Source organism: Mobula birostris, chromosome 15, assembly GCF_030028105.1.
Source record: "Mobula birostris isolate sMobBir1 chromosome 15, sMobBir1.hap1, whole genome shotgun sequence".
In the NCBI taxonomy this organism is placed as follows: Eukaryota; Metazoa; Chordata; class Chondrichthyes; order Myliobatiformes; family Myliobatidae; genus Mobula; species Mobula birostris.
The window spans coordinates 83888936-83916512 of NC_092384.1; the positions used below are offsets into that span (position 1 = coordinate 83888936).

At 42.3% G+C, this 27577-nt stretch overlaps 1 protein-coding gene across 3 annotated transcripts in view; it reads left to right on the top strand.

Moving 5' to 3' along the window:
• LOC140210342 (uncharacterized) overlaps positions 1–27577 on the top strand; it is a 56463-nt gene that overhangs the window by 17369 nt on the left and 11517 nt on the right. For 2 of the 3 annotated variants that reach the window (XM_072279217.1, XM_072279218.1), the window contains exons 6-8: positions 15577–15758; positions 16448–16530; positions 21149–21217. In XM_072279217.1, the coding sequence (XP_072135318.1) occupies positions 15577–15758; positions 16448–16530; positions 21149–21217 (334 nt within the window). The remainder of the gene's footprint in view (positions 1–15576; positions 15759–16447; positions 16531–21148; positions 21218–27577) is intronic. The other variant, XM_072279219.1, reaches the window with a different exon arrangement.

The following is a 27577-nucleotide window of genomic DNA, read 5'->3' on the forward strand; positions in this document are numbered from 1 at the left end:
TAAGAAGGGGCTGAGAAGAGCAAGAAGGGGGCATGAGAAGGCCTTGGCGAGTAGGGTAAAGGAAAACCCCAAGGCATTCTTCAATTATGTGAAGAAAAAAAGGATGACAGGAGTGAAGGTAGGACCGATTAGAGATAAAGGTGGGAAGATGTGCCTGGAGGCTGTGGAAGTGAGCGAGGTCCTCAATGAATACTTCTCTTCGGTATTCACCAATGAGAGGGAACTTGATGAAGGTGAGGACAATATGAGTGAGGTTGATGTTCTGGAGCATGTTGATATTAAGGGAGAGGAGGTGTTGGAGTTGTTAAAATACATTAGGACAGATAAGTCCCTGGGGCCTGACGGAATATTCCCCAGGCTGCTCCACGAGGCAAGAGAAGAGATTGCTGAGCCTCTGGCTTGGATCTTTATGTCCCTTGTTGTCCACGGGAATGGTACCAGAGGATTGGAGGGAGGCGAATGTTGTCCCCTTGTTCAAAAAAGGTAGTAGGGATAGTCCGGGTAATTATAGACCAGTGAGCCTTACATCTGTGATGGGAAAGCTGTTGGAAAAGATTCTTAGAGATAGGATCTATAGGCATTTAGAGAATCATGGTCTGATCAGGGAGAGTCAGCATGGCTTTGTGAAGGGCAGATTGTGTCTGATAAGCCTGATAGAGTTCTTTGAGGAGGTGACCAGGCATATAGATGAGGGTAGTGCAGTGGATGTGATCTATATGGATTTTAGTAAGGCATTTGACAAGGTTCCACACGGTAGGCTTAAATTCAGAAAGTTAGAAGGCATGGGATCCAGGGAAGTTTGGCCAGGTGGATTCAAAATTGGCTTGCCTGCAGAAGGCAGAGGGTGGTGGTGGAGGGAGTACATTCAGATTGGAGGATTGTGACTAGTGGTGTCCCACAAGGATCTGTTCTGGGACCTCTACTTTACATGATTTTTATTAATGACCTGGATGTGGGTGTAGAGGTGTAGAAGGTGGGTTGGCAAGTTTGCAGATGACACAAAGGTTGGTGGTGTTGTAGATAGTGTAGAGGATTGTCAAAGATTGCAGAGAGACATTGATAGGATGCAGCAGTGGGCTGAGAAGTGGCAGATGGAGTTCAACCCAGAGAAGTGTGAGGTGGTACACTTTGGAAGGACAAACTCCAAGGCAGAGTACAAAGTAAATGACAGGATACTTGGTAGTGTGGAGGAGCAGAGGGATCTCAGGGTACATGTCCACAGATCCCTGAAAGTTGCCTCACAGGTGGATAGGGTAATTAAGAAAGTTTATGGGGTGTTAAGTTTCATAAGTCGAGGGATAGAGATTAAGAGTCGGGATGTAATGATGCAGCTCTATAAAACTCTGGTTAGGCCACACTTGGAGTACTGTGTCCAGTTCTGGTCACCTCACTATAGGAAGGATGTGGAAGCATTGGAAAGGGTACAGAGGAGATTTACCAGGATGCTGCCTGGTTTAGAAAGTATGCATTATGATCAGAGATTAAGGGAGCTAGGGCTTTACTCTTTGGAGAGGAGGAGGATGAGAGGAGACATGATAGAGGTGTACAAGATAATAAGAGGAATAGATAGAGTGGATAGCCAGCGCCTCTTCCCCAGGGCACCACTGCTCAATACAAGAGGACATGGCTTTAAGGTAAGGGGTGGGAAGTTCAAGGGAGATATTAGAGGAAGGTTTTTTACTCAGAGAGTGTTTGGTGCGTGGAATGCACTGCCTGAGTCAGTGGTGGAGGCAGATACACTAGTGAAATTTAAGAGACTACTAGACAGGTATATGATGGAATTTAAGGTGGGGGCTTATATGGGAGGCAGGGTTTGAGGGTTGGCACAACATTGTGGGCCGAAGGGCCTGTACTGTGCTGTACTATTGTATGTTCTATGTTCTATAGATGTACCATGGAGAGCATTCTGACAGGCTGCATCACTGTCTGGTATCGGGGGGAGGGGACTACTGCACAGGACCAAAAGATGCTGCGGAGGGTCATAAATTTAGTCAGCTCCAAGGTACCCAGGACATCTTCAATGAGCGGTATCTCAGAAAGGCAGCATCCATCATTAAGACCCTCCAGCACCCAGGGCATGCCCTTTTCTCACTGTTACCATCAGGTAGGAGGTACAGAAGGCTGAAGGCCCACACTCAGCAATTCAGGAACAGCTTCTTCCCCTCTGCCATTCGATTCATAAATGGACATTGAAACCTTGGACACTACCTCACTTTTTAAAAAATATATAGTATTTCTGTTTTTTGCACATTTTTAATCTATTCAATATACATATACTGTATAGAGTATACAGAATAAGATTTACTTATATTATTTCATTATTCTTTTCTTCTATATTATGTATTACATTGAGCTGCTGCTAGTAAGTTAAGAAATTTCATGTCCCATGCTGGTGATAATAAACCCGATTCTGATTCAGATTTGAAAGGTTTCAGTGAGATTCCCCTCAGCCTTCTAGATTCTAGCAAGTACAGACCCATCCTTCTATGATGACCCTTTCATTCCCGGAATCATCTTTGTGAACCTCCTTTGAACCCTCTGCAATGTCAGCACATCTTTTCTGAGATAAGGAGCCCAAAACTGTTCACAATGCTGAAGGTGAGGCCTCACCAGTGCTTTATAAAGCCTCAGCATCACATCTTTGCTCTTGCGTTCCAGACCTCTTGAAATGAATGCTAACATTGCAATTGGCTTCCTCACCATCGACTCAACCTTCAAGTTAACCTTTTGGGTGCTTGTGCAAGAATTCCCAAATCCTTTTGCATCTCAGATTTTTTGGATTTTCTCCCCATTTGGAAAATAGACTGCATATTTATTTCTTCTTCCAAAGTGCATGACCATGCATTTTCCCACATTCTATTTCATTTGCCACTTTCTTACCCATTCTCCTGATCTATCTAAGTCCTTCTGCATCCTACCTGTTTCTTCACAACTACCTGCCCCTCCGCCAACCTTTGTATCATCTGCAAACTTGGCAACAAAGCCATCTATTCCATCATCTAAATCATTTATATACAGCATAAAAAGAAGTGGTCCCAACACTGACCCCTGTGGAACACCACTAGTCACCGGCAGCCAACCAGAAAAGGATCCATTTATTGCCACTTGCTGCCTCTTACTAATCAGCCAACTCTCTGACTATGCCAGTAACTTTCCTGTAATACCAAGACCTCATAACTTGGTAGGCAGCCTCACGTGTGGCACCTTGTCAAAGGGTTTCTGAAAATCCAAATGTACAACATCTACTGCATCCCCTTTATCTATCCTACTTGTAATCTCCTCAAAGAATTCCAATAGGTTCGTCAGGCAAGATTTTCCTTTAAGGAAACCATGCTGACTTTGTCCTATCTTGTCCCATGTCACCAAGTATTCCATTACCTCATCCTTAATAATTGACTCCAACATCTTCCCAACCACTGAGGTCAGGCTAGCTGGTCTATAACTTCCCCTCTGCTGCTTTCTCCTTACTTAAAGAGAGGAGTAACATTTGTAATTTTCCGGTCCTCTGGCACCATGCCGGAGTCCAATGATTTTTGCAAGTTCATCGCTAATCCCTCCACAATCTCTACCGCTACTTTTCAGAACCCGAGGGTGTAGTTTATCTGGCTTGAGTGACTCATGTACCCTTAGGTCTTTCAGCTTTTTGACCTTGTAATAATTTCTGCACTCACTTCTCTTCCCTCACACCCTTCAACATCTGGCATACTGCTAGTGTCTTCCACAGTGAAAATACTCATTTAATTCATCTGCCATCTCCTTGTCTCCCATTGTTATTTCTCTGGCCTCATTTTCCAGCAGTCCTATAACCACTCTCAGTTCTCTTTATTTTTTACCTGCATGAAAAATCTTTTACTATCTACTTTGATATTGTTTGTTAACTTGTTTTCATATTTTATCTTTTTCTAATGACTCTTTAAGTTAACCTCTGTAGGTTTTTAAAAGCTTCCCAATCCTCTGTCTTCCTACTATTTTTTGCTTTGTTGTATGCTGTATCTTTTGCTTTTACATTAGCTTTGCCAACTATGGTTGTACCATTTTGCCATTTGAGTATTTTTTGTATTTGGAATTGTGAGGGGATCCAGGAGTGCCCCTATTAACTGTTTGGAAAGGAGAGAGAGAGACAGAGTTATTTACCACTGATATGTTGCTTTTGAAAAGAGAGAGAGAGAGAGCAAGATTAACGGTTGGACTGTCACTTTAAGGCATTGGAAGTAACTTTGGATTTTTACTGAGTTTGGAGTTGGAGACAGCACCCAGCAGCTTGTAAGTTGCTATGGTGACCGAAGGCGGTGTTATTTAATGGACACTCGATGTTATGATTTTCAGCAGGTTGTTGATGTTACTTTCAAGGACTTGTTGCCTGCTTGTGTACTCCTTTACAGACAAAGGAGGGAGGGACTCTTTGAGTGACAGGTGATGCTCAGCACAGAGAAATAAATGGGAGGTCAGATGATACAGACCTCCGACACGTGATCTGGACACTGAATGAGCATTGTTGTGCCCGCGGAGAAAGTGGGTTTTGGAGGATCGATCAGGCAGATCGATCCAAATTGCTATTCCACCGTTGAAGAAGGGGTTGACTGGTGGGGAGTTGTCTATGTGTCCACCCTCGCCGGGGTGATAGCTCCACCACAGAAGATCGGTCCCCCTGGTTAAAGTCACAGTCGGGGACTTGTAAAGGATCTTGGAGGACGACAAGAAGATCAACGGCATCAGCTCACCTGAAGAGTCAAATCTCTCTCTCTCTCTCTCTCTCTCTCTCTGTGTCTGTCTGTCTCCCTCTCTCTCTCTCTCTCTCTCCATCACTACTCTTTCTTTTTCAATCTTTTTATTAATTTCAAAATATAGAAACAAAACATAGCAATAATACAGATAATATGAGATGTATTGTTATGTTTAAAAAAAGAGTAATTGCAAAACCAAATAGTGGAAATTACCAAAACTCCCATACATGTAGAACTGATCACGGATAATATAAAGCAAAAAAAAAAGAAAGAAAGAAAAAGAGAAAAAAAAACCCATCCCAAAAGAAAAAACTAAACTAAAAGACTTGGGCAAAACTAACAACTTAAAAATGGAAAAGAAGAAAACCTCAGCGTCGACGATTCCATTCCCCTCCAACAACAGTACAGAGAGATAAAACAAGTTTGGAAATGATCAAATTACATCAAATGAAAATGCTGAATAAATGGCCTCCAAATTTTTTCAAACTTAATAGAAGGGTCATAAACTGCACTTCTAATTTTCTCCAGATTCAGACACACCATAGTTTGTGAAAACCAATGAAATACTGTAGGAGGGTTGATCTCTTTCCAATACAACAAAATGGACCTTCTAGCTATTAAAGTAAGAAATGCAATCATCCTTCGTGATGAAGAGGTTAAATTATTTGAGTCTATTATTGGTAGTCCAAAGATAGCAGTAATTGGATGAGGTTGTAAGTCTATATTTAGGACCGTTGAAATAATATCAAAAATATCTTTCCAATATTTCTCCAACAAGGGACATGACCAAAACATGTGAGTTAGAGAAGCAATCTCAGACTGGCATCTGTCACATATTGGATTAATATAAGAGTAATAACGAGATAGTTTATCTTTGGACATATGAGCCCTGTGAACTACTTTAAACTGTATCAACCTATGCTTAACACATACAGAGGATGAATTCACCAACTGAAGAATTTTTTCCCATTTTTCAGTCAGTATATTAATCTCAAGTTCTCTTTCCCAGTCAGCTTTAATTTTATTAGAGGCATCAGGACATAAATTCATAATTATGTTATATACAATTGCTATTACACCTTTCTGAGAAAGATTTAAGTCTAAGATTTTTTCCAAAGTGTCCATTGGATATGGGTGTGGAAAATTAGGAGAGACAGTAATTAAAAAGTTTCTAATCTGTAAATATCTAAAAAAGTGAGATCTGGGTAAGTTATATTTATTAGAGAGTTGATCAAAAGACATAAAACAGTTATCCAAGAATAAATCGCGAAAAGATATTATACCTTTGGTTTTCCAATCAAAGTAAGCTTGATCCATCATGGAAGGTTGAAAAAGAAAATTTGATATAATGGGACTTGCTAGAATGAATTGATTAAACCCAAAAAATCTTCGGAATTGAAACCATATACGTAAAGTATGTTTAACTATTGGGTTGTTCATTTGTTTATATGATTTAAAAGAAGTAAAAGGAAGTAAAGTTCCTAAAACCAAGCCCAAGGAAAACCCTTGTAATGAATTAGATTCAAGATTTACCCAATGAGGGTTTAAAGATGCGTCCAAATCTTGTAGCCAAAATTTTAAATATCGAATATTAATTACCCAATAATAGAATCTAAAATTTGGGAGGGCAAGTCCCCCCTCCTTCTTGGATTTCTGTAAATATCTTTTACCTAACCTAGGATTTTTATTCTGCCAAATATATGAGGAAATTTTTGAATCTACGTTATCAAAAAAAAGATTTTGGGATAAAGATTGGAACCGATTGAAATATATACAAAAATTTAGGCAAAATGATCATCTTAATAGCATTAATCCGACCAATCAAAGACAAAGAGATTGGGGACCATTTGGTAAATAAAAGTTTAATCTGATCAATTAAAGGTAAAAAATTAGCTTTAAATAAATCTTTATATTTTTTGGTAATTGTTATCCCTAAATATATAAATGAATCAGTAACCAATTTAAATGGTAAACGTCCATAAATAGGTACATGCTTATTTAAAGGGAATAATTCACTCTTACTAAGATTCAATTTGTAACCAGAAAAGTTACTAAATTGAGCTAACAGATCTAAGATAGCAGGAATTGACTTCTCCAGGTTAGAGATATATAACAACAAATCATCTGCATATAATGATAGTTTATGTATTTCATTTCCACGGGTAATACCAACAGTATTTGGCGAGTCACGGATAGCAATTGCTAAAGGTTCAAGAGCAATATTAAATAGTAAAGGACTAAGAGGGCAACCTTGCCTAGTACCACGAAAAAGACGAAAAAAAGGAGATCTATAATTATTTGTACAGACCGAGGCTACCGGGGAGTAATATAACAATTTAATCCAAGATATAAATGTCAAATTAAAATTAAATTTCTCAAGAACATTAAATAAATAAGGCCACTCAACTCTGTCAAAGGCTTACTCAGCATCTAATGAGATAATACATTCCGGGGTAGTAAGTGAGGGGGTGTAAACAATATTCATTAACCTCCTAATATTAAAAGATGAATAGCGATTTTTAATAAATCTGGTTTGATCCATGGAAATAATTTGAGGTAACACCTTCTCCAGTCTAGTAGCTAGAATTTTTGAAAAAATTTTTGAATCTACATTCAGAAGAGATATCGGTCTGTAGGATGCACAATCCGTAGGATCCTTATTCTTTTTAAGAATTAAGGAAATAGAGGCTTCATAAAACGATTGTGGTAATTTACCTAAACTAATTGCTTCCTTAAATATTCTAGACAACTTAGAAGAAAGAATGGAGGAAAAAAATTTTAAAAATTCCACTGTAAACCCATCGGGACCGGGTGCTTTACCAGAATTTAATGATGAGATTGCAGTTATTATTTCTTCCTCTGAAATGGAAGTTTCTAATGATAGGCAATCTTCGGGAGATAGTTTCGGAAAACTCAATTTACTTAAAAAATCATGCATGAAATTAGAATCATGAGGAAAATCAGAATGATATAAAGAGGTATAAAATTCTTGAAAGGTTTGGTTTATCCCAACATGATCAACTGTGAAAGTATCATCCTGTTTGCGGATCTTAGTAATTTGACGTTTAACCGAATCAAATTTCAATTGGTTAGCCAGTAATTTACCTGATTTATCACTATGAATATAAAAATCACTTCTAGTTCTCATTAATTGATTTTCAATCAAGGATGTTAATAATAAGCTATGTTCCAATTGGAGTTCAACTCTGTGTTTGTACAGCTCCTTGCTAGGAGAAATAGCATATTTTTTATCAACTTCTTTAATTTTATCAACCAGTAGAAGTATTTCATTGTTAATACGTCTTTTCAAACCGGCCGAATAGGAAATAATCTGACCACGGATATAAGCTTTAAAGGCGTCCCAAACAGTTCCGTTGGAAACTTCTTCCGTAGTATTAGTTGAAAAGAAGAAATCAATCTGCTCCTTTATAAATTTGACAAAGTCCTGATCTTGAAGCAAAATAGGGTTAAATCGCCATTGTCTGCTAGTACAAAAGGTATCCATTAACTTGATGGAAAGTTTCAATGGAGCATGATCTGAAATAGCAACAATGTCATAATTACAATCAACTACATATGGAATCAACTGAGAGTCAATCAGGAAATAATCAATTCGGGAAAAAGAACGGTGAACATGTGAAAAAAAGGAGAATTCCTTATCATTTGGATGTAGAAATCTCCAAATTTCTGAAATCCCAGCATCCAACATAAAAGAGTTGATAATAGTAGCCGACTTTTTCGGTTAAGCCGGACTACTTGTGGATCTATCCAACATGGGATTCAAACATAAATTAAAATCACCGCCCATTATCAACATATACTCGTTTAAATTAGGAAGGGAAGTAAGTAAATGTTTAAAGAATTCAGGATAATCCACATTCGGAGCGTAAACATTAACCATAGCGACCTTTTTATTAAAAAGTACCCCCGTAATTAACAGAAATCTGCCATTAGGATCTGAAATGATGTCTTGATGAATGAATGTAATTGAGGGATCAATAAAAATTGAAACGCCTTTAATTTTGGCTTGAGCATTTGAGTGGTATTGTTGTACTTTCCAAAACTTAAAGAAGCGTTGACTGTCCTCTTTCCTTACATGAGTCTCTTGAGCAAAGATAATATGAGCATTCAGTCTTTGGAATATTTTGAAAATCTTTTTCCGTTTTATTGGATGGTTTAAGCCATTTGTATTCCAAGAGACAAAATTAATAAAATGAGCCATAACTAAAAATTAACTCTTTGGTGAGTAAGGGGTTAACCATGTGAGCTCATGAAATCAGAAGAGGAATACATGATTAGAGAAGAACCGGAAATCTCGACACTGGGGACATCTTTGTAGTTCTGAATCAGCCCAATAGAAAAAATTAAAAAAGAAAAAGACAACCCCCTCCCCCAACCCCAAGTAGAAACCCGAACTGAGCCAAAGAAGGCTGAAGAAAGCGCTAACTAATACTAACTTTAACCCCATTTCTGCAGGGGGCAACTCCAAAAATATATGTTAGATAAGTGACCTCCCAAAGACTAATATGTGAAAAATAAACAGTATTGTAAATTAGTCTCCATAGTAAAAATTACTAAAATATATAAAATAAAAGAAACCAGTATCAGTGCATATAATTAGTTAATTATAAACAAGTAAATAAAAAAAACGCTTTCAAAATAAGAAAAATGGATTATGGGAAGAAGAAGCATAAGAACATGGCGTCCCGAAAAAAAAACAAAAATTATAGAAAAAGAAAGACAAGTGGCCATTTTAATTATGCGAAAATCAAAAATAGGAAGCATATAACTACAAATGACCGTCGGATCGGATCATTAGTAATAACAAAAAAGGATAGATTAAAACAAAAGGTTAACTAAGGGAAAGTGATGTTATTCACAGAAGATAAATATTCCATATAAATTCTAGAGTACTCAGTATAGTAATAACCAAAGAACAAAAATCTTAAACTTATAAAAAACCTTCATCGCACAGTAGTAGAAGGTTTATTTTGAAGAAAAAAAACCAAAGAGAAAAAAAATTGGTGCTGAAAGCACCAAACACAGACTAAGAGAGGGTGTCTGTATCAGATGGGAAATTATCATCCAAAGAGCTCCGAGCGGCAGTTGTAGAGTGGAAAACACGACGATTCTGCAGGGAGTGCTCATGGAGTGAGGTCGTCTCTCTGGCTTCGCTCCATTCCCGTTATCCTTTTTAACCTATGATCTCCTTGATCTAATCAACTTTAAGTACACCAGAAGACTTACTTTATCTCTCTGAATTATCGATTAATTGACTTCCTTTTGTCAATCGCAACTTTTGAGCTTAAAGAAATGAGTACGAGATCTAAAACCAAAGATGGGAAAGACGCTGATGGGAACGGAGGAAAGAAGAAAGGTGACTCTAAACCAACGGAATTAACTTACGAAGTTACGGTGAAGTGTTTGGAGGAAATGTTTGAGCAGCATCGGATAAAATTATCTGAAAGTTTAACTGCTCAATTTGAACAACATCGTCAAAGCCTTAATGAAGATTTAAAATCAATCACGGAATCTTTGAAATTCCTGAATGCTGATGTTCAAAAACACGATGCAAAAATTTCTGAGCTGGATACTAAATCTCAGAAGACGGATACAAAAGTTGAGATCTTAGAGAAGAATCTAGCTTCGACTACTAAACAGCTCCAACAACTTAAATCCAAAGTTATTGATCTTGAGAATCGATCGAGAAGACAAAATTTACGTTTAATTGGCCTACCCGAGGATGTTGAGGTTGGAGATCCTGTAATATTCTTTGCTCAACTTTTAAAGGATTCGTTCGGTTCAGTTTTTCCCAACGATCCTCCATTACTCGATCGCGCCCATCGTATACCGTGGGTAAAGTTGGCAGCGGCTGTTTCCAAACCCAGACCAGTTATTCTTCGTTTCCATTATGTTAATGTTAAAGAACAACTTCTCCAGATCGCTCGTCGACAAGGGATGATAAAGTATCGTCAGCATTCCTTCAGGATAGTTCAAGACTACAGTCCTGAAGTGATGAAGGAACGACTGACTTTTAAACCTTTAATGTCGGAATGCTATCAAAAAAATCTCAAACCGGCACTACTGTATCCTGCACGTCTCAGAATCTCTCTTCCCGATGGAAATCTCCATCACTACTCAACTCAATACCACGAACTGAACTGAACTTTACTCAACATCGTAAGACTGTACCTTTTTACCCCTAGACTTAAAGAAGCTTGGTTTTCATACATATATATTCCACACTTACTTTTATATATAATCATTGCTAACCTGTGTGATTTATTTACATTTATATTGCTGTATTGTGTAGTTACTAATAAATATTATTAGTAGTTTATAGCAATACTGGACTCCAAAGTGTATTCCATCTCTGCTGGTTCTTTATTCCCCTCACAGGGTACGTGACAGAATACATCTATCCTGCACCTTCCTCATTTTTTCTAGAAACTCTCACCATTGCTGCTCTGCTGTCATCCTTCCCAGCAACCCCTTCCAATTTACTTTGGCCAACTCTCATACCACTGTAATTTCCCTTACTCCACTGCAAAACTGCTACATCAGACTTTACTTTCTCCTGATCAAATTTCAAGTTGAACTCAATCATATTGTGATCACTGCCTCCTAAGGGTGCTTTTACTTTAAGGTCCGTAATCGCCTCCTGTTCATTACATAATACCCAGTCCAGTATGACCGATCCCCTGGTGGGCTCAATGACAAAGTGCTCTAAAATCCCAGTTTGTAGGTATTTAATGAACTCACGCTCTTGAGATCCTGTCAGTGCTGTGACCCAGGTTTGATCAGTGGAGGAACAGACTGGATTATATGCATATGTTTGACTGTGCACTGCAGGAACTGCACTATCAAGTGGTGAGACATATGGCTCAGGGACTTGGGCTATATATATGTTTTTGTTTTGCGTGACTGTCTTTTTGCTCGCTGTTTTGAATGCGCTGTGTATGCCTTGCACTTTGGTCCCTGAGGAGTACTGTTTCATTCAGCTGTATCCACGTATGGTTGAATGATAACTAAACTTGAAATAGCTTTAATTTATATGCTGTACATGGATTGATCGTATGTCCATAAAGTGACTGACAGGAACTGATAAAGTAGTCATGATGTTTTTCCAGCACCTTTCGGTATGCAATGTCTATAAAAAGTATTCACCCCTCTCCCACCCCCGGAAGTTTTCATGTTTTATTGTAACATTGAATCACAGTGGATTTAATTTGGCTTTTTTGACACTGATCATCAGAAAAGACTGTCATGTCAAAGTGAAAACAAAGTTCGACACTTTGCTCTAAATTTTAGATTAGATTCAACTTTATTGTCATTGTGCCAATTTATCAGATTATGGAGACACGCAATCCTCTTTTATTGTCATTTAGTAATGCATGCATTAAGAAATGATACAATATTTCCTCCAGAGTGATATCACAAAACACAGGACAGACCAAGACTGAAAAAACTGACAAAACTACATAATTATAACATATAGTTACAACAGTACAACAATACCATAACTTGATGAAGAAGTCCATGAGCACAGTAAAAGTTCAAAGTCTCTCAATTGTCCCACATCTCACGAAGACGGGTGAAGGAAGTAAAACTCTTCCTGCCATGCCCGACCACAATCCATCTCTGAGTCATCCGAAAACTTTATTGAGCCTCCGAATCAGCTCTCCGACACCGAGTACTGAGCGCCATCTCTGTCCGAACGATTCGTCCTCAATCTTGGTTGTCAACAGCAGGCAAAGCCAGGGATTTTGAGGCCTTCCCTCCGGCAGATTCCCGACCACACAGTAATGACAGCAGCAAACGAGCACTTCTGAAATTTCTCCAGATGTGCCTCTGTGCTTTCACGTCCCTCTCCATCAAATCAGAATTGTCCACAGCCCCTATTACAATTTTAAAACACAGATGATTGCATAAGTGTTCACCCCCTTCATGTCAGTATTTAGTAGATGCACCTTTGGCAGCAATTACAGCCTTGAGTTTGTGTGACTAGGGCTCTATCAGCTTTGCCCATCTAGACACTGCAATTTTTCTCCATTCTTCTTTACAAAACTGCTTGAGTTCTGTCATATTGCATGGGGATCGTAAGTGAACAACCCCCTTCAAGACCAGCCACAAATTCTCAATTGGATTGAGGTCTGGACTGTGACTGACCACTCCAGGACATTAACTTTCTTGTTTTTAAGCAATTCTTGTGTAGCTTTGGCTTTTTGCTTGGGTCACTGTCTTGCTGGAAAAACAGATCTTCACCCAAGTCGCAGTTCTCTTGCAGACTGCATCAGGTTTTCCTCCAGGATTTCCCTGTATTTTGCTGCATTCATTTTACCCTCTACCTTCACAAGCCTTCCAGGGCCTGCTGCAGTGAAGCATCCCCACAGCGTGATGCAGCCACCACCAGGCTTCATGGTAGGGATGGTGTGTTTTTCATGATGTGTGGTGTTTGGCATATGCCAAACATAGTGTTTAGTCTGATGGCCAAAAAGCTCAATTTTGGTTTCATCAGACCATTGAATCTTCTTCCAGCTGACTTCAGAGTCTCCACAAGCCTTCTGGCAAACTCCAGCTGAGACTTCATGTGAGTGTTTTTTTTTCAACTCTTTTCCACTCTCCCATAAAGCTGAGACTGGTGAATCACCCGGGCAATAGTTGTTGAATGTGCAGTCTCTCACATCTCAGCCACTTAAGCTTGTAACTCCTCCAGAGTGTCAGAGATCTCTTGCTGGCCTCCCTCACGAGTCCCCTTCTTGCACAGTCACTCAGTTTTTGAGGACGGCCTGCTCCAGGCAGATTTACAGCTGTACCAAATTCTTTCCAGTTCTTGATGATTGACTTAACTGTACACCAAGGGATATTCTGACTTGGAAATTCTGACAGTGACTTGGAAATTTTCTTGTATCATCTCCTGACGTGCTTTTTCAATAACCTTTGCCTAGAGTGTTCTTTTGTCTTTATGGTGTAGGTTTTGCCAGGATACTGACTCACCAGCAGTTGGACCTTCCAGACACAGGTGTATTTTTACTACAATCAATTGAAACACCTTGACTGCACACAGGTTTATATATAGCTAGGACACCTTAACTAATTATGTGACTTCTAAAACCAATTGGCTGCATGAGTGATCATTTGTTGTGTCATATTAAAGGGAGTGAATACTTATGCAATCAGTTATTGTGTTTTATATTTGTAATTAATGTAGATCACTTTGTAGAGATCTGTTTTCACTTTGACACAAAAAAGTCTTTTTCTGTTGATCAGTGTCAAAAAAGTCAAATTAAATCGACTGTAATGCAATGTTGTAAAATAATAAACCATGAAAACTTCTGGGGCGGGGGGGGGTGTGAATGCTTTTTATAGGCACTGTATAGGTTCTTGGTGGCAGGTACGCTGATGTCAGTGATACGTTGGGCAGTTGTAGAGACTTCCTGTCGCAGTGCAGTTTCCACACCATGCAGTGATGCAGTTTGTCAGAATGCTCTCTGTAGAATGACATGAGTATAGATGTGTATTGTCCAGCTCTCTTCAGCCTCGACAGAGAGTAGAGGCATGGTGAGCTTTCCTGATTGTGTAGAATGTGTTCTGGGACTGTGAGAGACCAACCACTACATCTCTGATTAACCCCTCCTGACGACACTGATGACATATGCTCCCAGTTAACTCCTCTAACATACTGATTCTAAGAAGCAATTCTCTGCTCTCACTTCACAAATGTTTCTATGGAATCCTGGCTAATTTGGTTTGTTCAATTAATATATAGATTAAGAATCAAAAATTGAGTTGCTGAAATGAAGACCAAGATGCAGTCATGGGCCCCAGCTATGCCTGCCTTTTTGTCAGCTACATGGAACAGTCCATGTTCTAAGCCTACACTGGTAATGGTCCCAGCTCTTTATGTGCTACACTTACCACCTGCATTGGTTCTGCATGCTGAGCTCATCAATTTCACCTCCACTCCACCCTGCCCTCAAATTTAGAGTCTTGATGAAGTCTTGGCCTGAAATACAGACTGTTTATTCCCCTCTGTAGATGCTGCCTGGCCTACTGAGTTCCTCCAGCATTGTGTGTGTGTTGACAATGTGAATCAGCTGTAATACCACCTGTATATGCTGTGAAATCTGTTGTTTCGTGGCAGCAATATATTGCAATACGTAATAATAAGACAACTATAAATTACAATAAGAAATGTATATTCTTTTTAAATTTAAATTAAATAAGAGGTGCAAAAAGGAAACAACTATCCTCCAATAACTTTCCCACTACTGATGCCAGGCTTGCTGTAATTTCCTGCCTTACTTAAACAATGAAATAACACTAACTATCCTCCAGTCCTCGGGCACATCAGCCATGGCTAAAGATGTTTTCAATATCTCTGCCAGGGCTCCTGCAGTTTCTGCACTAGCCTCCTACATGGTCTGAGCAAGTGGTGACACCATTCAGGATGTGACGTGCTGTTCCTCAGGCCCGTGTTGGGGCCTCAATATAGCGGTAGGAGAGGTCACAAACTGATCGGGGATCTCAGGACTGAACCCCTGTGATTGAACACCCGTTCTGTGTTTAGTTTGCAAACAAACCACACTATTGATGCTGAGTGATAGATTGGAAGTGCAAAGCTAACCTCTATTTTCCTTTTGTTTTTGTTTTCTCTCTTCTACTCTCTTTCCTCTGCATCCCTCTCTTTCACTCTCTATCAATACCTGCCTCTCTCTCCCCCCTCAATACTTCCTCTCCCTTTACCTCCCTTCCCTTCCTTTCTCTCTCCCGTGCTCCCGCTTGCCCTATCCCCGATGCCTCTCTATCTCCACTGCCATCTGCCGTGCCGATGCCCGATTCCTGCCTCCAGGCACAGTAACGTGGTGTCAGATTGCTGCTTCACCCCGCTGGGAAGCACATTGCTCACGGCTTCCTGGGACAGGATGTTGCTGATTTGGGATGTCTCAGTGGGACAGTTCCGCCTGCAGGGACCCCAGAGGCTTGTAGGTGGTCATGATGGCTGCATCAGTTCCTGCACGATGTCCAGAGATGGTGAGTTTTACACAGTGACTGGAGGTGACCACTGGACTGTCCCAGGAAGGAGGTGGCACACTGCAGACACTGGGATCTGCATCAACAAAGTATCCACAGGAGGAACTCAGCAGGTCGAGCTCCATCTGTGGTGGAGAGGAACTGTTGATGTTTCAGTCAGAACCCTGCACTATTCCCAATACTGGGTGTTGACTGAGAGCATTCACAGTTCCCGTCAGCCACGGGCACCGCTGGAAGCTCGACTGATACTACCCGCTCTCTAAGCTCAGGGTGACTGGGCAGTAGTGGGGAGCAGGAACTCTGATTTCTCCACCCTCAATCTTCACTGATGCCCTTCTCTCCCTCTCTAACTTCAGGGCCACTGGACAGTGATGTGTGATTTCCTCTCTCTCTAACCGTGGGGTCACTGGGCAGTGATGGGGAGGAACCCTGGCTGATTTCCTCTCTCTCTAACCCAGGGGTGACTGGGCAGTGATGGGGAGGAACCCTGTGTGATTTCCTCTCTCTCTAACCGCGGGGTGACTGGGCAGTGATGGGGAGGAACCCTGGGTGATTTCCTCTCTCTGTAACCGTGGGGAGACTAGACAGTGATGGGGAGCAGGAATGGGGACGGGATGACAATTTGTTTGGCTGCCTTTACCATTTTTCTGCTCTAACAGATTCTCTTTTGCTCTCTGATATCCTCACAGCTAATCTGATTGTGGCTGGATCCTATGACCGAACTGTATCTCTCTGGGACTCAACTGGCCTATATAGGAAGCTGGCCTTGAAGGTGCTGACCTTGCTTATAGTCAGAGCACTGTTAGATTGTTGGATCTGTCCCAGATTGGGAGGGGTTCGTACCAGGCTGGAGGGTTGAGGGAAGGCATGCTAGTGTGGCGATTAGTCTAACACTTTACAGTGCTGGTGCTAGCGATCAGAATTGGGACTCAATTCTCACTGCAGTCTGTAAAGAGTTTGTATGTTCTCCCCATAAATGCATTGCTTTATTCCTAGTGCTTCCGTTTCCTCCTACATCCCAAAGACGTATGGGATAGGGTCAGTAAGTTGTGGGTATGCTATGTTAGAGTCAGAAGCATAGTGACACTGTGGGCTGTCCCCGGCAAATGCTCAGGCAGTGTTTGTCATTGATCCAATTGATGCATTTCAATGAATGTTTCAATGTACATGTGACAAATAAAGTGAATCTTGAACCAGGGTCTCGCATCATGGCTGATTTGTTTAGGGCTGGGATAAGCAATGCCCTCACAGGCTGTCAACATCTCACCCCAGCCTGTGGATCAGAGTGCAGGTGTACTCAAAGCTAAGAAAGACAGGAGCAGAATTAGACCTTTTAGCCCATCGAGTCTGCTCCACCATTCCATCATGGCTGATTTATTATCCCTCTCAACCCCATTCTCTTGCTTTTAGCTCATTATCTTCGATACCCTGACCAGTCAACTTCCACTTTAAATACACCCAATGACTTGGCCCCCACAGCCGTCTGTGACAATGAATTCCACAGATTCACCACCCTCTGGCTAAAGAAATTCCTCTTCACCTCTGTTCTAAAGGGATGTCCCTCTATTCTGATGCTGTATCCTCTGGTCCTAGACTCACCCACCATAGGAAACATTTTCTTCACATCCACTCTATCTAGGCCTTTCAGTATTCAGTAGATCAATAGTCTTTGCTGCAGGAAGGAAACAGGGGAAGGTCGATCCACAACAGTGGGGCTGGGAGGGGTGGGGCACTGGTGGGGAGGGGGTGCTGACAGTGAAGGCTCAGCTGGCTGGGGATTCCAGTCTGTAAGACTATATCTCAGTGACAATACTTCACTCCACACCAGTGGCCAAACATCCCCGGCTGAGCTCATCTACAAGGAGCACTGTCACAGCAAAGCAGCATCCATCATCCAGACCATGCCCTCAGGAAGGAGGTACAGGAGCCTCAGGACTCGCAACGCCAGGTTCAGGAACAGTTATTACCCCTCAACCATCAGGAAGGAGGTACAGGAGCCTCAGGACTCGCACTGCCAGGTTCAGGAACAGTTAGTACCCCTCAACCATCAGGAAGGAGGTACAGGAGCCTCAGGACCCACACCACCAGGTTCAGGAATGGTTATTACCTCTAAACCATCAGGAAGGAGGTACAGGAGCCTCAGGACCCACACCACCAGGTTCAGGAACGGTTATTACCTCTAAACCATCAGGAAGGAGGTACAGGAGCCTCAGGACTCGCACTGCCAGGTTCAGGAACAGTTAGTACCCCTCAACCATCAGGAAGGAGGTACAGGAGCCTCAGGACCCACACCACCAGGTTCAGGAACAGTTATTACCTCTAAACCATCAGGAAGGAGGTACAGGAGCCTCAGGACTCGCACTGCCAGGAACAGTTAATACCTCTAAACCATCAGGCCCCTGATAATAACTTCATTCACTTCAGCGGTTTAAGATGCCACTGGTGAAGTCCAAGCAACTACTTAGCGGCGGCTATCAAAATAAAGAATACAACTAAATACTTTTTTGATATCACTTTTTCCAGTAGAATTACTCTGAAAGGATCACTGCAGACAATGAAGGTGAGGCAGAGTCGAGGCAAAGCTCATTCACCAGAACTGACAGTGAGCAAAGACCCAAGGTTTTACCAATCTAGGTGCCAGGACGATTAGAAAGGCTGGGTACAGGCTGAAACGTGGCGGTAGAGTCCAAGCCCCGAGCATATTGAAGCAGCAGGGCCCAGGTCCGAGAGCGAGGATGATCAGGGTGTTGGGTCCAGAGGCAAGAGTCGGGCTGATTGTGCTCGCTGCTCCATGATGTTTAGTCGGCTCTCTGCTGAACTGCGGCTCAGGCCTGTCCTGGCTTCATGTCTGTAGACTCACTTTTCTTCTCAATGCCATTTGGTCACTTTTATTGTTTCAAGGATTTGTTCTCTCTCTCCCTCCCTCCCTCCCTCCCCCTCCCTCCCCTCACTCCCTCTCTTCCTCCCCTCTTTACTTTATACTTCATACTTTATTGTTGCCAAACAATTGATACTAGAACGTACAATCATCACAGCGATATTTGATTCTGCGCTTCCTACGCCCTGGTTTACAAATCGATAGTAAATATTAAAAATATAAATTATAAATCATAAATAGAAAAATTAGGAAAATGGAAAGTAAGGTAGTACAAAAAAACTGAGAGGCAGGTCCGGATATTTGGAGGGTACGGCCCAGATCCGGGTCAGGATCCGTTCAGCAGTCTTATCACAGTTGGAAAGAAGCTGTTCCTAAATCTGGCCATACGAGTCTTCAAGCTCCTGAGCCTTCTCCCAGAGGGAAGAGGGACGAAAAGTGTGTTGGCTGGATGGGTCGTGTCCTTGATTATTCTGGCAGCACTGCTCCGACAGTGTGCGGTGTAGAGTGAGTCCACGGACGGAAGATTGGTTTATGTGATGTGCTGCGTCATGTTCACGATCTTCTGCAGCTTCTTCTCCCCTCTCCCCTCTCTCCCCCCCCCCCCCACTGGGTGTTTCTTTTGTGTTTCTTGTGGCTGCCTGTAAGGAGACGAATCTCGAGGATGCATAATGTATACATACTTTGATAATAAACAAACTTTGAACTGAACTGATTCCACAACCTATGGACTCGTTTTTAATGACTCTACAACTCGTGTTCTTGATATTTATTTATTTATTATAATTTATTTTTGCTTATTTGTATTTGCAGTGTTTGTTGTCTTTTGCACATTGGTTGCAGTTTTTCATTGATTCTATTGTGTTTTTTGTACTTACTGTGGATGCCCACAAGAAAATGAATCTCAGGGTTGTGTAGGGTGACGTGTACAGCATGTACCTTGATAATAAATTTACTTTGGACTTTTGGGTCCATCTCATCAGTGTTGAGGTGGGGCTGTGGGTAGGTTTGGGCAGCTTCACAGTGAATCTAACAGAGAGGATGCAGCATTTCCAGAGCAGGACTTCCCATTAGACCAGAGATGAGCAGGAATTTCTTCAGCAACAGCGTGCTGGATCTGTGGAATTAATTGCCACAGACATCTGTGGAGGCGAAGTCATTTCCCTTCATAACAAGGGGAGTTGAGTTTTGGAGCAAAGAGGTCCTTCTGCAGTTGTACAGGGCCCTGGTGAGACCACACCTGGAACATTGTGTACAGTTTTGGTCTCCAAATTTGAGGAAGAACATTCTAGCTATTGAGGGAGTGCAGCGTAGGTTCACGAGGTTAATTCCCGGGATGGCGGGACTGTCATATGTTGAAAGATTGGCGTGACTGGGCTTGTATACACTGGAATTTAGAAGGATGAGAGGGGATCTGATTGAAACATATAAGATTATTAAGGGATTGGACACGCTAGAGGCAGGAAACATGTTCCCGATGTCCAGAACCAGAGGCCACAGTTTAAGAATAAGGGGTAGACAATTTAGAACGGAGTTGAGGAAAAACTTTTTCACACAGAGGGTTGTGGTTCTGTGGAATGCTCTGCCTCAGAAGGCAGTGGAGGCCAATTCTCTGGATTCTTTCAAAAAAGAGATAGAGCTCTTAAAGATAGCGGAGTGAAGGGATATGGGGAGAAGGCAGGAAAAGGGTACTGATTGTGGATGATCAGCCATGATCACAGTGAGTGGTGGTGCTGCCTCGAAGGGCTGAGTGGCCTACTCCTGCATCTATTGTCTAATTGGGTAGATTTAAAGTGGAGGTGGATAGGTTTTTGATTAGTCAGAACATCAAAAGATATGGAAAGAAGGCGTGAGAATGGGGTTTAGAGGGATAATAAATCAGCTATGATGGAAGGACAGAACAGACTCAATGGGATGAATGGCCTGATTCTACTCCTGTGTGGTCCTTGGCCAATCAGAATTCTTGTTAGTGTTGAAATATTCCCCCCAGCTTGACAGGTCAAGGTCACCTGGTACCTGTTGACAGAGGAATGGAGTTACTGTCCCACTCCTCCACAGAACATCCTTTACAGCAGCTGCCTCCTCCTGTACTGTGTCGTCAGAGTAGATAACAGAAACCAGAATCCGGTTTATTATTATGGACACGTCATGAAATTTATTGTTTTGGAGCACCAGTGTAGAGCAATACATAAAATTACAACTAAAAATACATTAACAACTAAATAAATGGCACACAAATGGATCCAGATAGTGACCCAGTGTTCAGAAATCTGAAGGCAAAGGGGAAGAAGCTGTTCTTAAAACACAGTGTGTGACTTCAGGCTCCTGTACCTCTGCATTCCTTACTCCAATCTCGGATTGTAATGTAACCTGTCCTGGAGGGTCCAGAGCAGAAGCTCAAGCACAGGGAAGAGGGGTCGAATGGCCTGGGGGAGTCAGATAGACAAGCAGGTCTGGGAGCAGAGGGATAGGGAATATATTGCTGTTAACCAGTTTGTCATTTTTCCCTTCACAGGATCACAATGATTGGGTGATGGATGTAGCCATCTCTGCTGACAACAAAAGGGTTCTGTCAGCCTGTAAGGTACTGACTCCATCCCTCACTCTGTCACTTGTCCCAGGGCCTGCATTGCCTCCCGTCCCTGCTGGTCACAGCAGGCCAGGGAAGGGCAGCAATTATCATAACACTTTACAGTGCCAACTACCTAGGTTCAATTTCCGCTGCTGTCTGTAAAGAGTTTATATGCTCTCCCTGTGACCATGTGGGTTTCCTCCACAGCCACTTGTGGCTACAAATTCTACAGATTTACCACCTTCTGACTAAAGTAATTTCTTCTCATCTCTGTTCTAAAATGGACGTCCTTCAATCCTGAAGTCGTGCCCTCTTGTCCTAGACTCCCCTACCACAGGAAATAACTGCCATATCTAATCTGTTCAGGCCTTTTAACATTCAGAATGTTTCTATTAAATCCCCCCTTATTCTCCTGAATACAGCCCAAGAGCTACCAGATGTTTGTCATATGGTAAACCTTTCATTCCTGGAATCATTCTCGTGAATCTCTGAACCCTCTCCAATGTCAGTAAATCTTTGCTAAAATAAGCAGCCCAAAACTGCACACAATACTCCAAGTGTGGTCTCACAAGTGCCTTATAGAGCCTCAACTTCACATCCATGCTGTTATATCCCATACCTTTAGAAATGAATGGTATGCATTCACCTTCTTCACCACTGACTCCACCTGGAGGTTAACCTTTTGGGTATAGAACATAGAACATAGAATAGTACAGTACAGTTATTATTCAGGAAGTTAGAAGGCATTGGATCCAGGGAAGTTTGGCCAGGTGGATTCAGAATTGGCTTGCCTGCAGAAGGCAGAGGGTGGTGGTGGAGGGAGTACATTCAGTTTGGAGGATTGTGACTAGTGGTGTCCCACAAGGATCTGTTCTGGGACCTCTACTTTTCGTGATTTTTATTAATGACTTGGACGTGGGGGTAAAAGGATGGGTTGGCAAGTTTGCAGACGACACAAAGGTTGGTGGTGTTGTAGATAGTGCAGAGGATTGTCGAAGATTGCAGAGAGATATTGATAGGATGCAGAAGTGGGCTGAGAAGTAGCAGATGGAGTTCAACCCAGAGAAGTGTGAGGTGGTACACTTTGGAAGGACAAACTCCAAGGCAGAGTACAAAGTAAATGGTAGGATACTTGGTAGTGTGGAGGAGCAGAGGGATCTCGGGGTACATGTCCACAGATCCCTGAAAGTTGCCTCACAGGTGGATAAGGTAGTTAAGAAAGCTTATGGGGTGTTAGCTTTCATAAGTCGAGGGATAGAGTTTAAGAGTCGCGATGTAATGATGCAGCTCTATAAAACTCTGGTTAGGCCACACTTGGAGTACTGTGTCCATTTCTGGTCACCTCACTATAGGAAGGATGTGGAAGCACTGGAAAGGGTACAGAGGAGATTTACCAGGATGCTGCCTGGTTTAGAGAGTATGCATTATGATCAGAGATTAAGGAAGTTAGGACTTTACTCTTTGGAGAGAAGGAGGATGACAGGAGACATGATAGAGGTATACAAGATAATAAGAGGAATAGATAGAGTGGATAGCCAGCGCCTCTTCCCCAGGGCACCACTGCTCAATACAAGTGGACGTGGCATTAAGGTAAGGGGTGGGAAGTTCAGGGGGGATATTAGAGGAAGGTTCTTTACTCAGAGAGTGGTTGGTGCATGGAATGCGCTGCCTGAGTCAGTGGTGGAGGCAGATACACTCGTGAAATTTAAGAGACTACTAGACAGGTATATGGAGGAATTTAAGATGGGGGGTTATAAGGGAGGCAGGGTTTGAGGGTCAGCACAACATTGTGGGCCGAAGGGCCTGTACTGTGCTGTACTATTCTATGTTCTATGTTCAGGCCCTTCGGCCCACAATGTTGTGCTGACCCTCAAACCCTGCCTCCCTTATAACCCCCCATCTTAAATTCCTCCATATACCTGTCTAGTAGTCTCTTAAATTTCACGAGTGTATCTGCCTCCACCACTGATTCAGGCAGCGCATTCCACGCACCAAACACTCTCTGAGTAAAAAACCTTCCTCTAATATCCCCCGTGAACTTCCCATCCCTTACCTTAAAGCCACGTCCACTTGTATTGAGCAGTGGTGCCCTGGGGAAGAGGCGCTGGCTATCCACTCTATCTATTCCTCTTATTATCTTGTATACCTCTATCATGTCTCCTGTCATCCTCCTTCTCTCCAAAGAGCAAAGCCCTAACTTTCTTAATCTCTGATCATAATGCATACTCTCTAAACCAGGCAGCATCCTGGTAAATCTCCTCCGTACCCTTTCCAGTGCTTCCACATCCTTCCTATAGTGAGGCGACCAGAACTGGACACAGTACTCCAAGTGCGGCCTAACCAGAGTTTTATAGAGCTGCATCAATACCTCGCGACTCTTAAATTCTATCCCTTGACTTATGAAAGCTGACACCCCATAAGCTTTCTTAACTACCCTATCCTCCTGTGAGGCAACTTTCAGGGATCTGTGGACATGTACCCCGAGATCCCTCTGCTCCCCCACACTACCAAGTATCCTGCCATTTACTTTGTACTCCGCCTTGGGGTTTGTCCTTCCAAAGTGTACCACCTCACACTTCTCCGGGTTGAATTCCATCTGCCACTTCTCAGCCCACTGCTGCATCCTATCAATGTCTCTCTGCAATCTTTGACAATCCTCTACACTATCTACAACACCACCAACCTTTGTGTCATCTGCAAAATTGCCAACCCACCCTTCTACTCCCACATCCAGGTCGTTAATAAAAATCACAAAAAGTAGAGGTCCCAGGACAGATCCTTGTGGGACACCACTAGTCATAATCCTCCAATCTGAATGTACTCCCTTCATCACCACCCTCTGCCTTCTGCAGGCAAGCCAATTCTGAATCCACCTGGCCAAACTTCCCTGGATCCCATGCCTTCTAACTTTCTGAATAAGCCTACCGTGTGGAACCTTGTCAAATGCCTTACTAAAATCCATGCAGATCACATCCACTGCACTACCCTCATCTATATGCCTGGTCATCTCCTCAAAGAACTCTATCAGGCTTGTTAGACACGATCTGGCCTTCACAAAGCCATGCTAACTGTCCCTGATCAGACCATGATCCTCTAAATGCCCACAGATCCTATCTCTAAGAATCTTTTCCAACAGCTTTCCTACCACAGACGTAAGGCTCACTGGTCTATAATTACTCGGACTATCCCTACTATCTTTTTTGAACAAGGGGACAAAGTTCCCCTCCCTCCAATCCTCTGGTACCATTCCTGTGGACAACGAGGACATAAAGATCCTAGCCAGAGACTCAGCAATCTCTTCCCTCGCCTTGTGGAGCAGCTGGGGGAATATTCTGTCAGGCCCCGGGGACTTATCTGTCCTAATGTATTTTAATAACTCCAATACCTCTTCTCCCTTAATATCAACATGCTCCAGAACATCAACCTCACTCATATTGTCCTCACCGTCATCAAGTTCCCTCTCATTGGTAAATACCGAAGAGAAGTATTCATTGAGGACCTCGCTCACTTCCACAGCCTCCAGGCACATCTTCCCACCTTTATCTTTAATCGGTCCTACCTTCACTCTTGTCATCCTTTTGTTCTTCACATAATTGAAGAATGCCTTGGGGTTTTCCTTTACCCTACTCACCAAGGCCTTCTCATGCCCCTTTCTTGTTCTTCTCAGCCCCTTCTTAAGCTCCTTTCTTGTTACCCTATATTCTTCAATAGACCCATCTGATCCTTGCTTCCTAAACCTCATGTATGCTGCCTTCTTCCACCTGACTAGATTTTCGACCTCACTTGTCACCCATGGTTCCTTCACCCTACCATTCTTTATCTTCCTCACCGGGACAAATTTATCCGTAACATCCTGCAAGAGATCTCTGAACATCGAATACACGTCCATAGTACATTTCCCTGCAAAAACATCATCCCAATTCACACCCACAAGTTCTAGACTTATAGCCTCATAATTTGCCCTTCCCCAACTAAATATTTTCCTGTCCTCTCTGATTCTATCCTTTTCCATGATAATGCGGAGGGCCAGTGAGCAGTGGTCACTGTCCCCCAGATGCTCACCCACTGAGAGACCTGACCCAGTTCGTTACCTAATACTGGATCTAGTATGGCATTCCCCTTACTCGGCCTGTCCACATACTGTGACAGGAATCTGTCCTGGACAGACTTAACAAATTCTGCCCCATCTAAACCCTTGGAATTAATCAGGTGCCAATCAATATTCGGGAAGTTAAAGTCATCCATGATAACAACCCTGTTAGTTTTGCACCTTTCCAAAATCTGCCTCCCAATCTGCTCCTCGGTATCTCTGCTGCTACCAGGGGGTCTATAGAATACTCCCAATAGAGTAACTGCTCCCTTCCTGTTCCTGACTTCCACCCATACTGACTCAAAAGAGGATCCTGCTACATTACTCAACCTTTCTGTAGCTGTAATAGTATCCCTGACCAGTAATGCCACCCCTCCTCACATTTCCCCCCCTCTCTTTCCCTTTTAAAGCACTGAAATCCAGGAATATTGAGAATCCATTCCTGCCCTGGTGCCAGCCAAGTCTCTGTAATGGCCACTACATCATAATTCCATGTATGTATCCAAGCTCTGTTCATCACCTTTGTTCCTGATGCTTCTTGCATTGAAGTACACACACTTTAGCCCTTCTACCTTACTGTCTTTACACCCTTTATTCTACTTCTCTATGTCCTTGTGTATCCTGCACAAGGACTTCCAAGTCCTTTCGTATCTCTGCATTTTGAATTCTCTCCCCATCTAAATGATGATGTGCCCATTTATTTCTTCCACCAAAGTGCAAGACCATACTCTTTCCAACATTGTATTTCATTTGCCACTTCTTTGCCCATTCTCCTAAACTCTCTGAGTCTCTGCAGGCTCTGTTTCCTCAACACTACCCGATCCTCCACCTATCTTTGTATCATCGGCAAATTTAGCCGCAAAACCATTAACCGGCAGCCCCCCAGAATAGTATCCCTTTATTCCCACTCTGTTTTCTGCCGACCAGCCAATGCTCCACCCACGCTAGTAACTTCCCTGTAATTCCATGGGTTCTTATCTTGCTAAGCAGCCTCATGTGCAACACCTTGTCAAAGGCCTTTTGAAAATCCATGTACACCACATCTGCTGCATCTCCTTTGTCTACCCTGCTTGTAATTTCCTCAAAAAATTGCAGTAGGTTTGTCAGGCAGGATTTTCCTTTCAGGAAACCATGCTGGCTGTGGCCTATCTTGTCATATGCCTCCAGGTACTCCGTAATCTCATCCCTAATAATCGATTCCAACAACTTCCCAACCACTGATGTCAGGCTAATAGGTCTATAGTTTCCTTTCTGCTACCTCCCACCCTTCTTAAATAGTGGAGTAACATTTACAATTTTCCAGTCATCCGGTACAATGCCAGAATCTATCGATTCTTGAAAGACATTGTTAATGCCTCTGCAATCTCTCCAGTTAATTCCTTCAGAACCCAAGGGTGCATTCCATTAGGTCCAGGAGATTTATCCACCCTCAGACCATTAAGCTTCCTGAGCACCTTCTCAGTCATAATTTTCACTGCACAATCTTCACTTCTCTGATACTCTTGAATGTTCGGTGTACTGAAGGTGTCTTCCACTATGAAGACTGATGCAAAATACGCAATCAGTTCATTTGTCATTTCTGCATCTCTCATTACAATATCTCCAGAGTCACTTTCTATTGGTCCTATATCTACCCCGACTCTCTTTTACCCTTTATATACTTCAAAAAAGCTTTTAGTATCTTCTTTGATGTTAGTCTCCAGCTTCCTTCCATAATTAATTTTTTCCTTCTTAATGAGACCTTCTTAGTTTCCTTCTGCAAGTTATTAAAAGCTTCCCAATCCTCTATCTTCCCACGAGCTTTGGCTTGCTTGTATGCCCTCTCTTTTGCTTTTACTTTGGCTCTTTTGCTTTTGCTTTTGCTTTTCAGCCACGGTAGTGTCCTCCTTCCCTTTGAAAATTTCTTCTTATTTGGAATATATCTGTCTTGCGCTTCCCTCATTTTTTGCAGAAACTCCAGCCATTGCTGCTCTGCTGTCCTTCCTGATAGTGTCCCTTTCCAGTCAACTTTGGTCAGTTCCTCTCTCATGCCATCGTAATTTCCTGTATTCCACTGAAATACCGACACATTGGAATTTAGTTTCTCCTTCTCAAATTTCAAAATGAACTTGATCATATTGTGATCACTGTTCCCTAATGGTTCCTTAACCTTAAGCTCTCTTATGACCTCCAAATCATTGCACAACACCCAATCCAGCACAGCCGATCCCTCAATAACAGGCTGTTCTAAAAAGCCATCCCTTAGAAATTCTACAAATTCTCTCTTTGGAGGTCTAGTATTG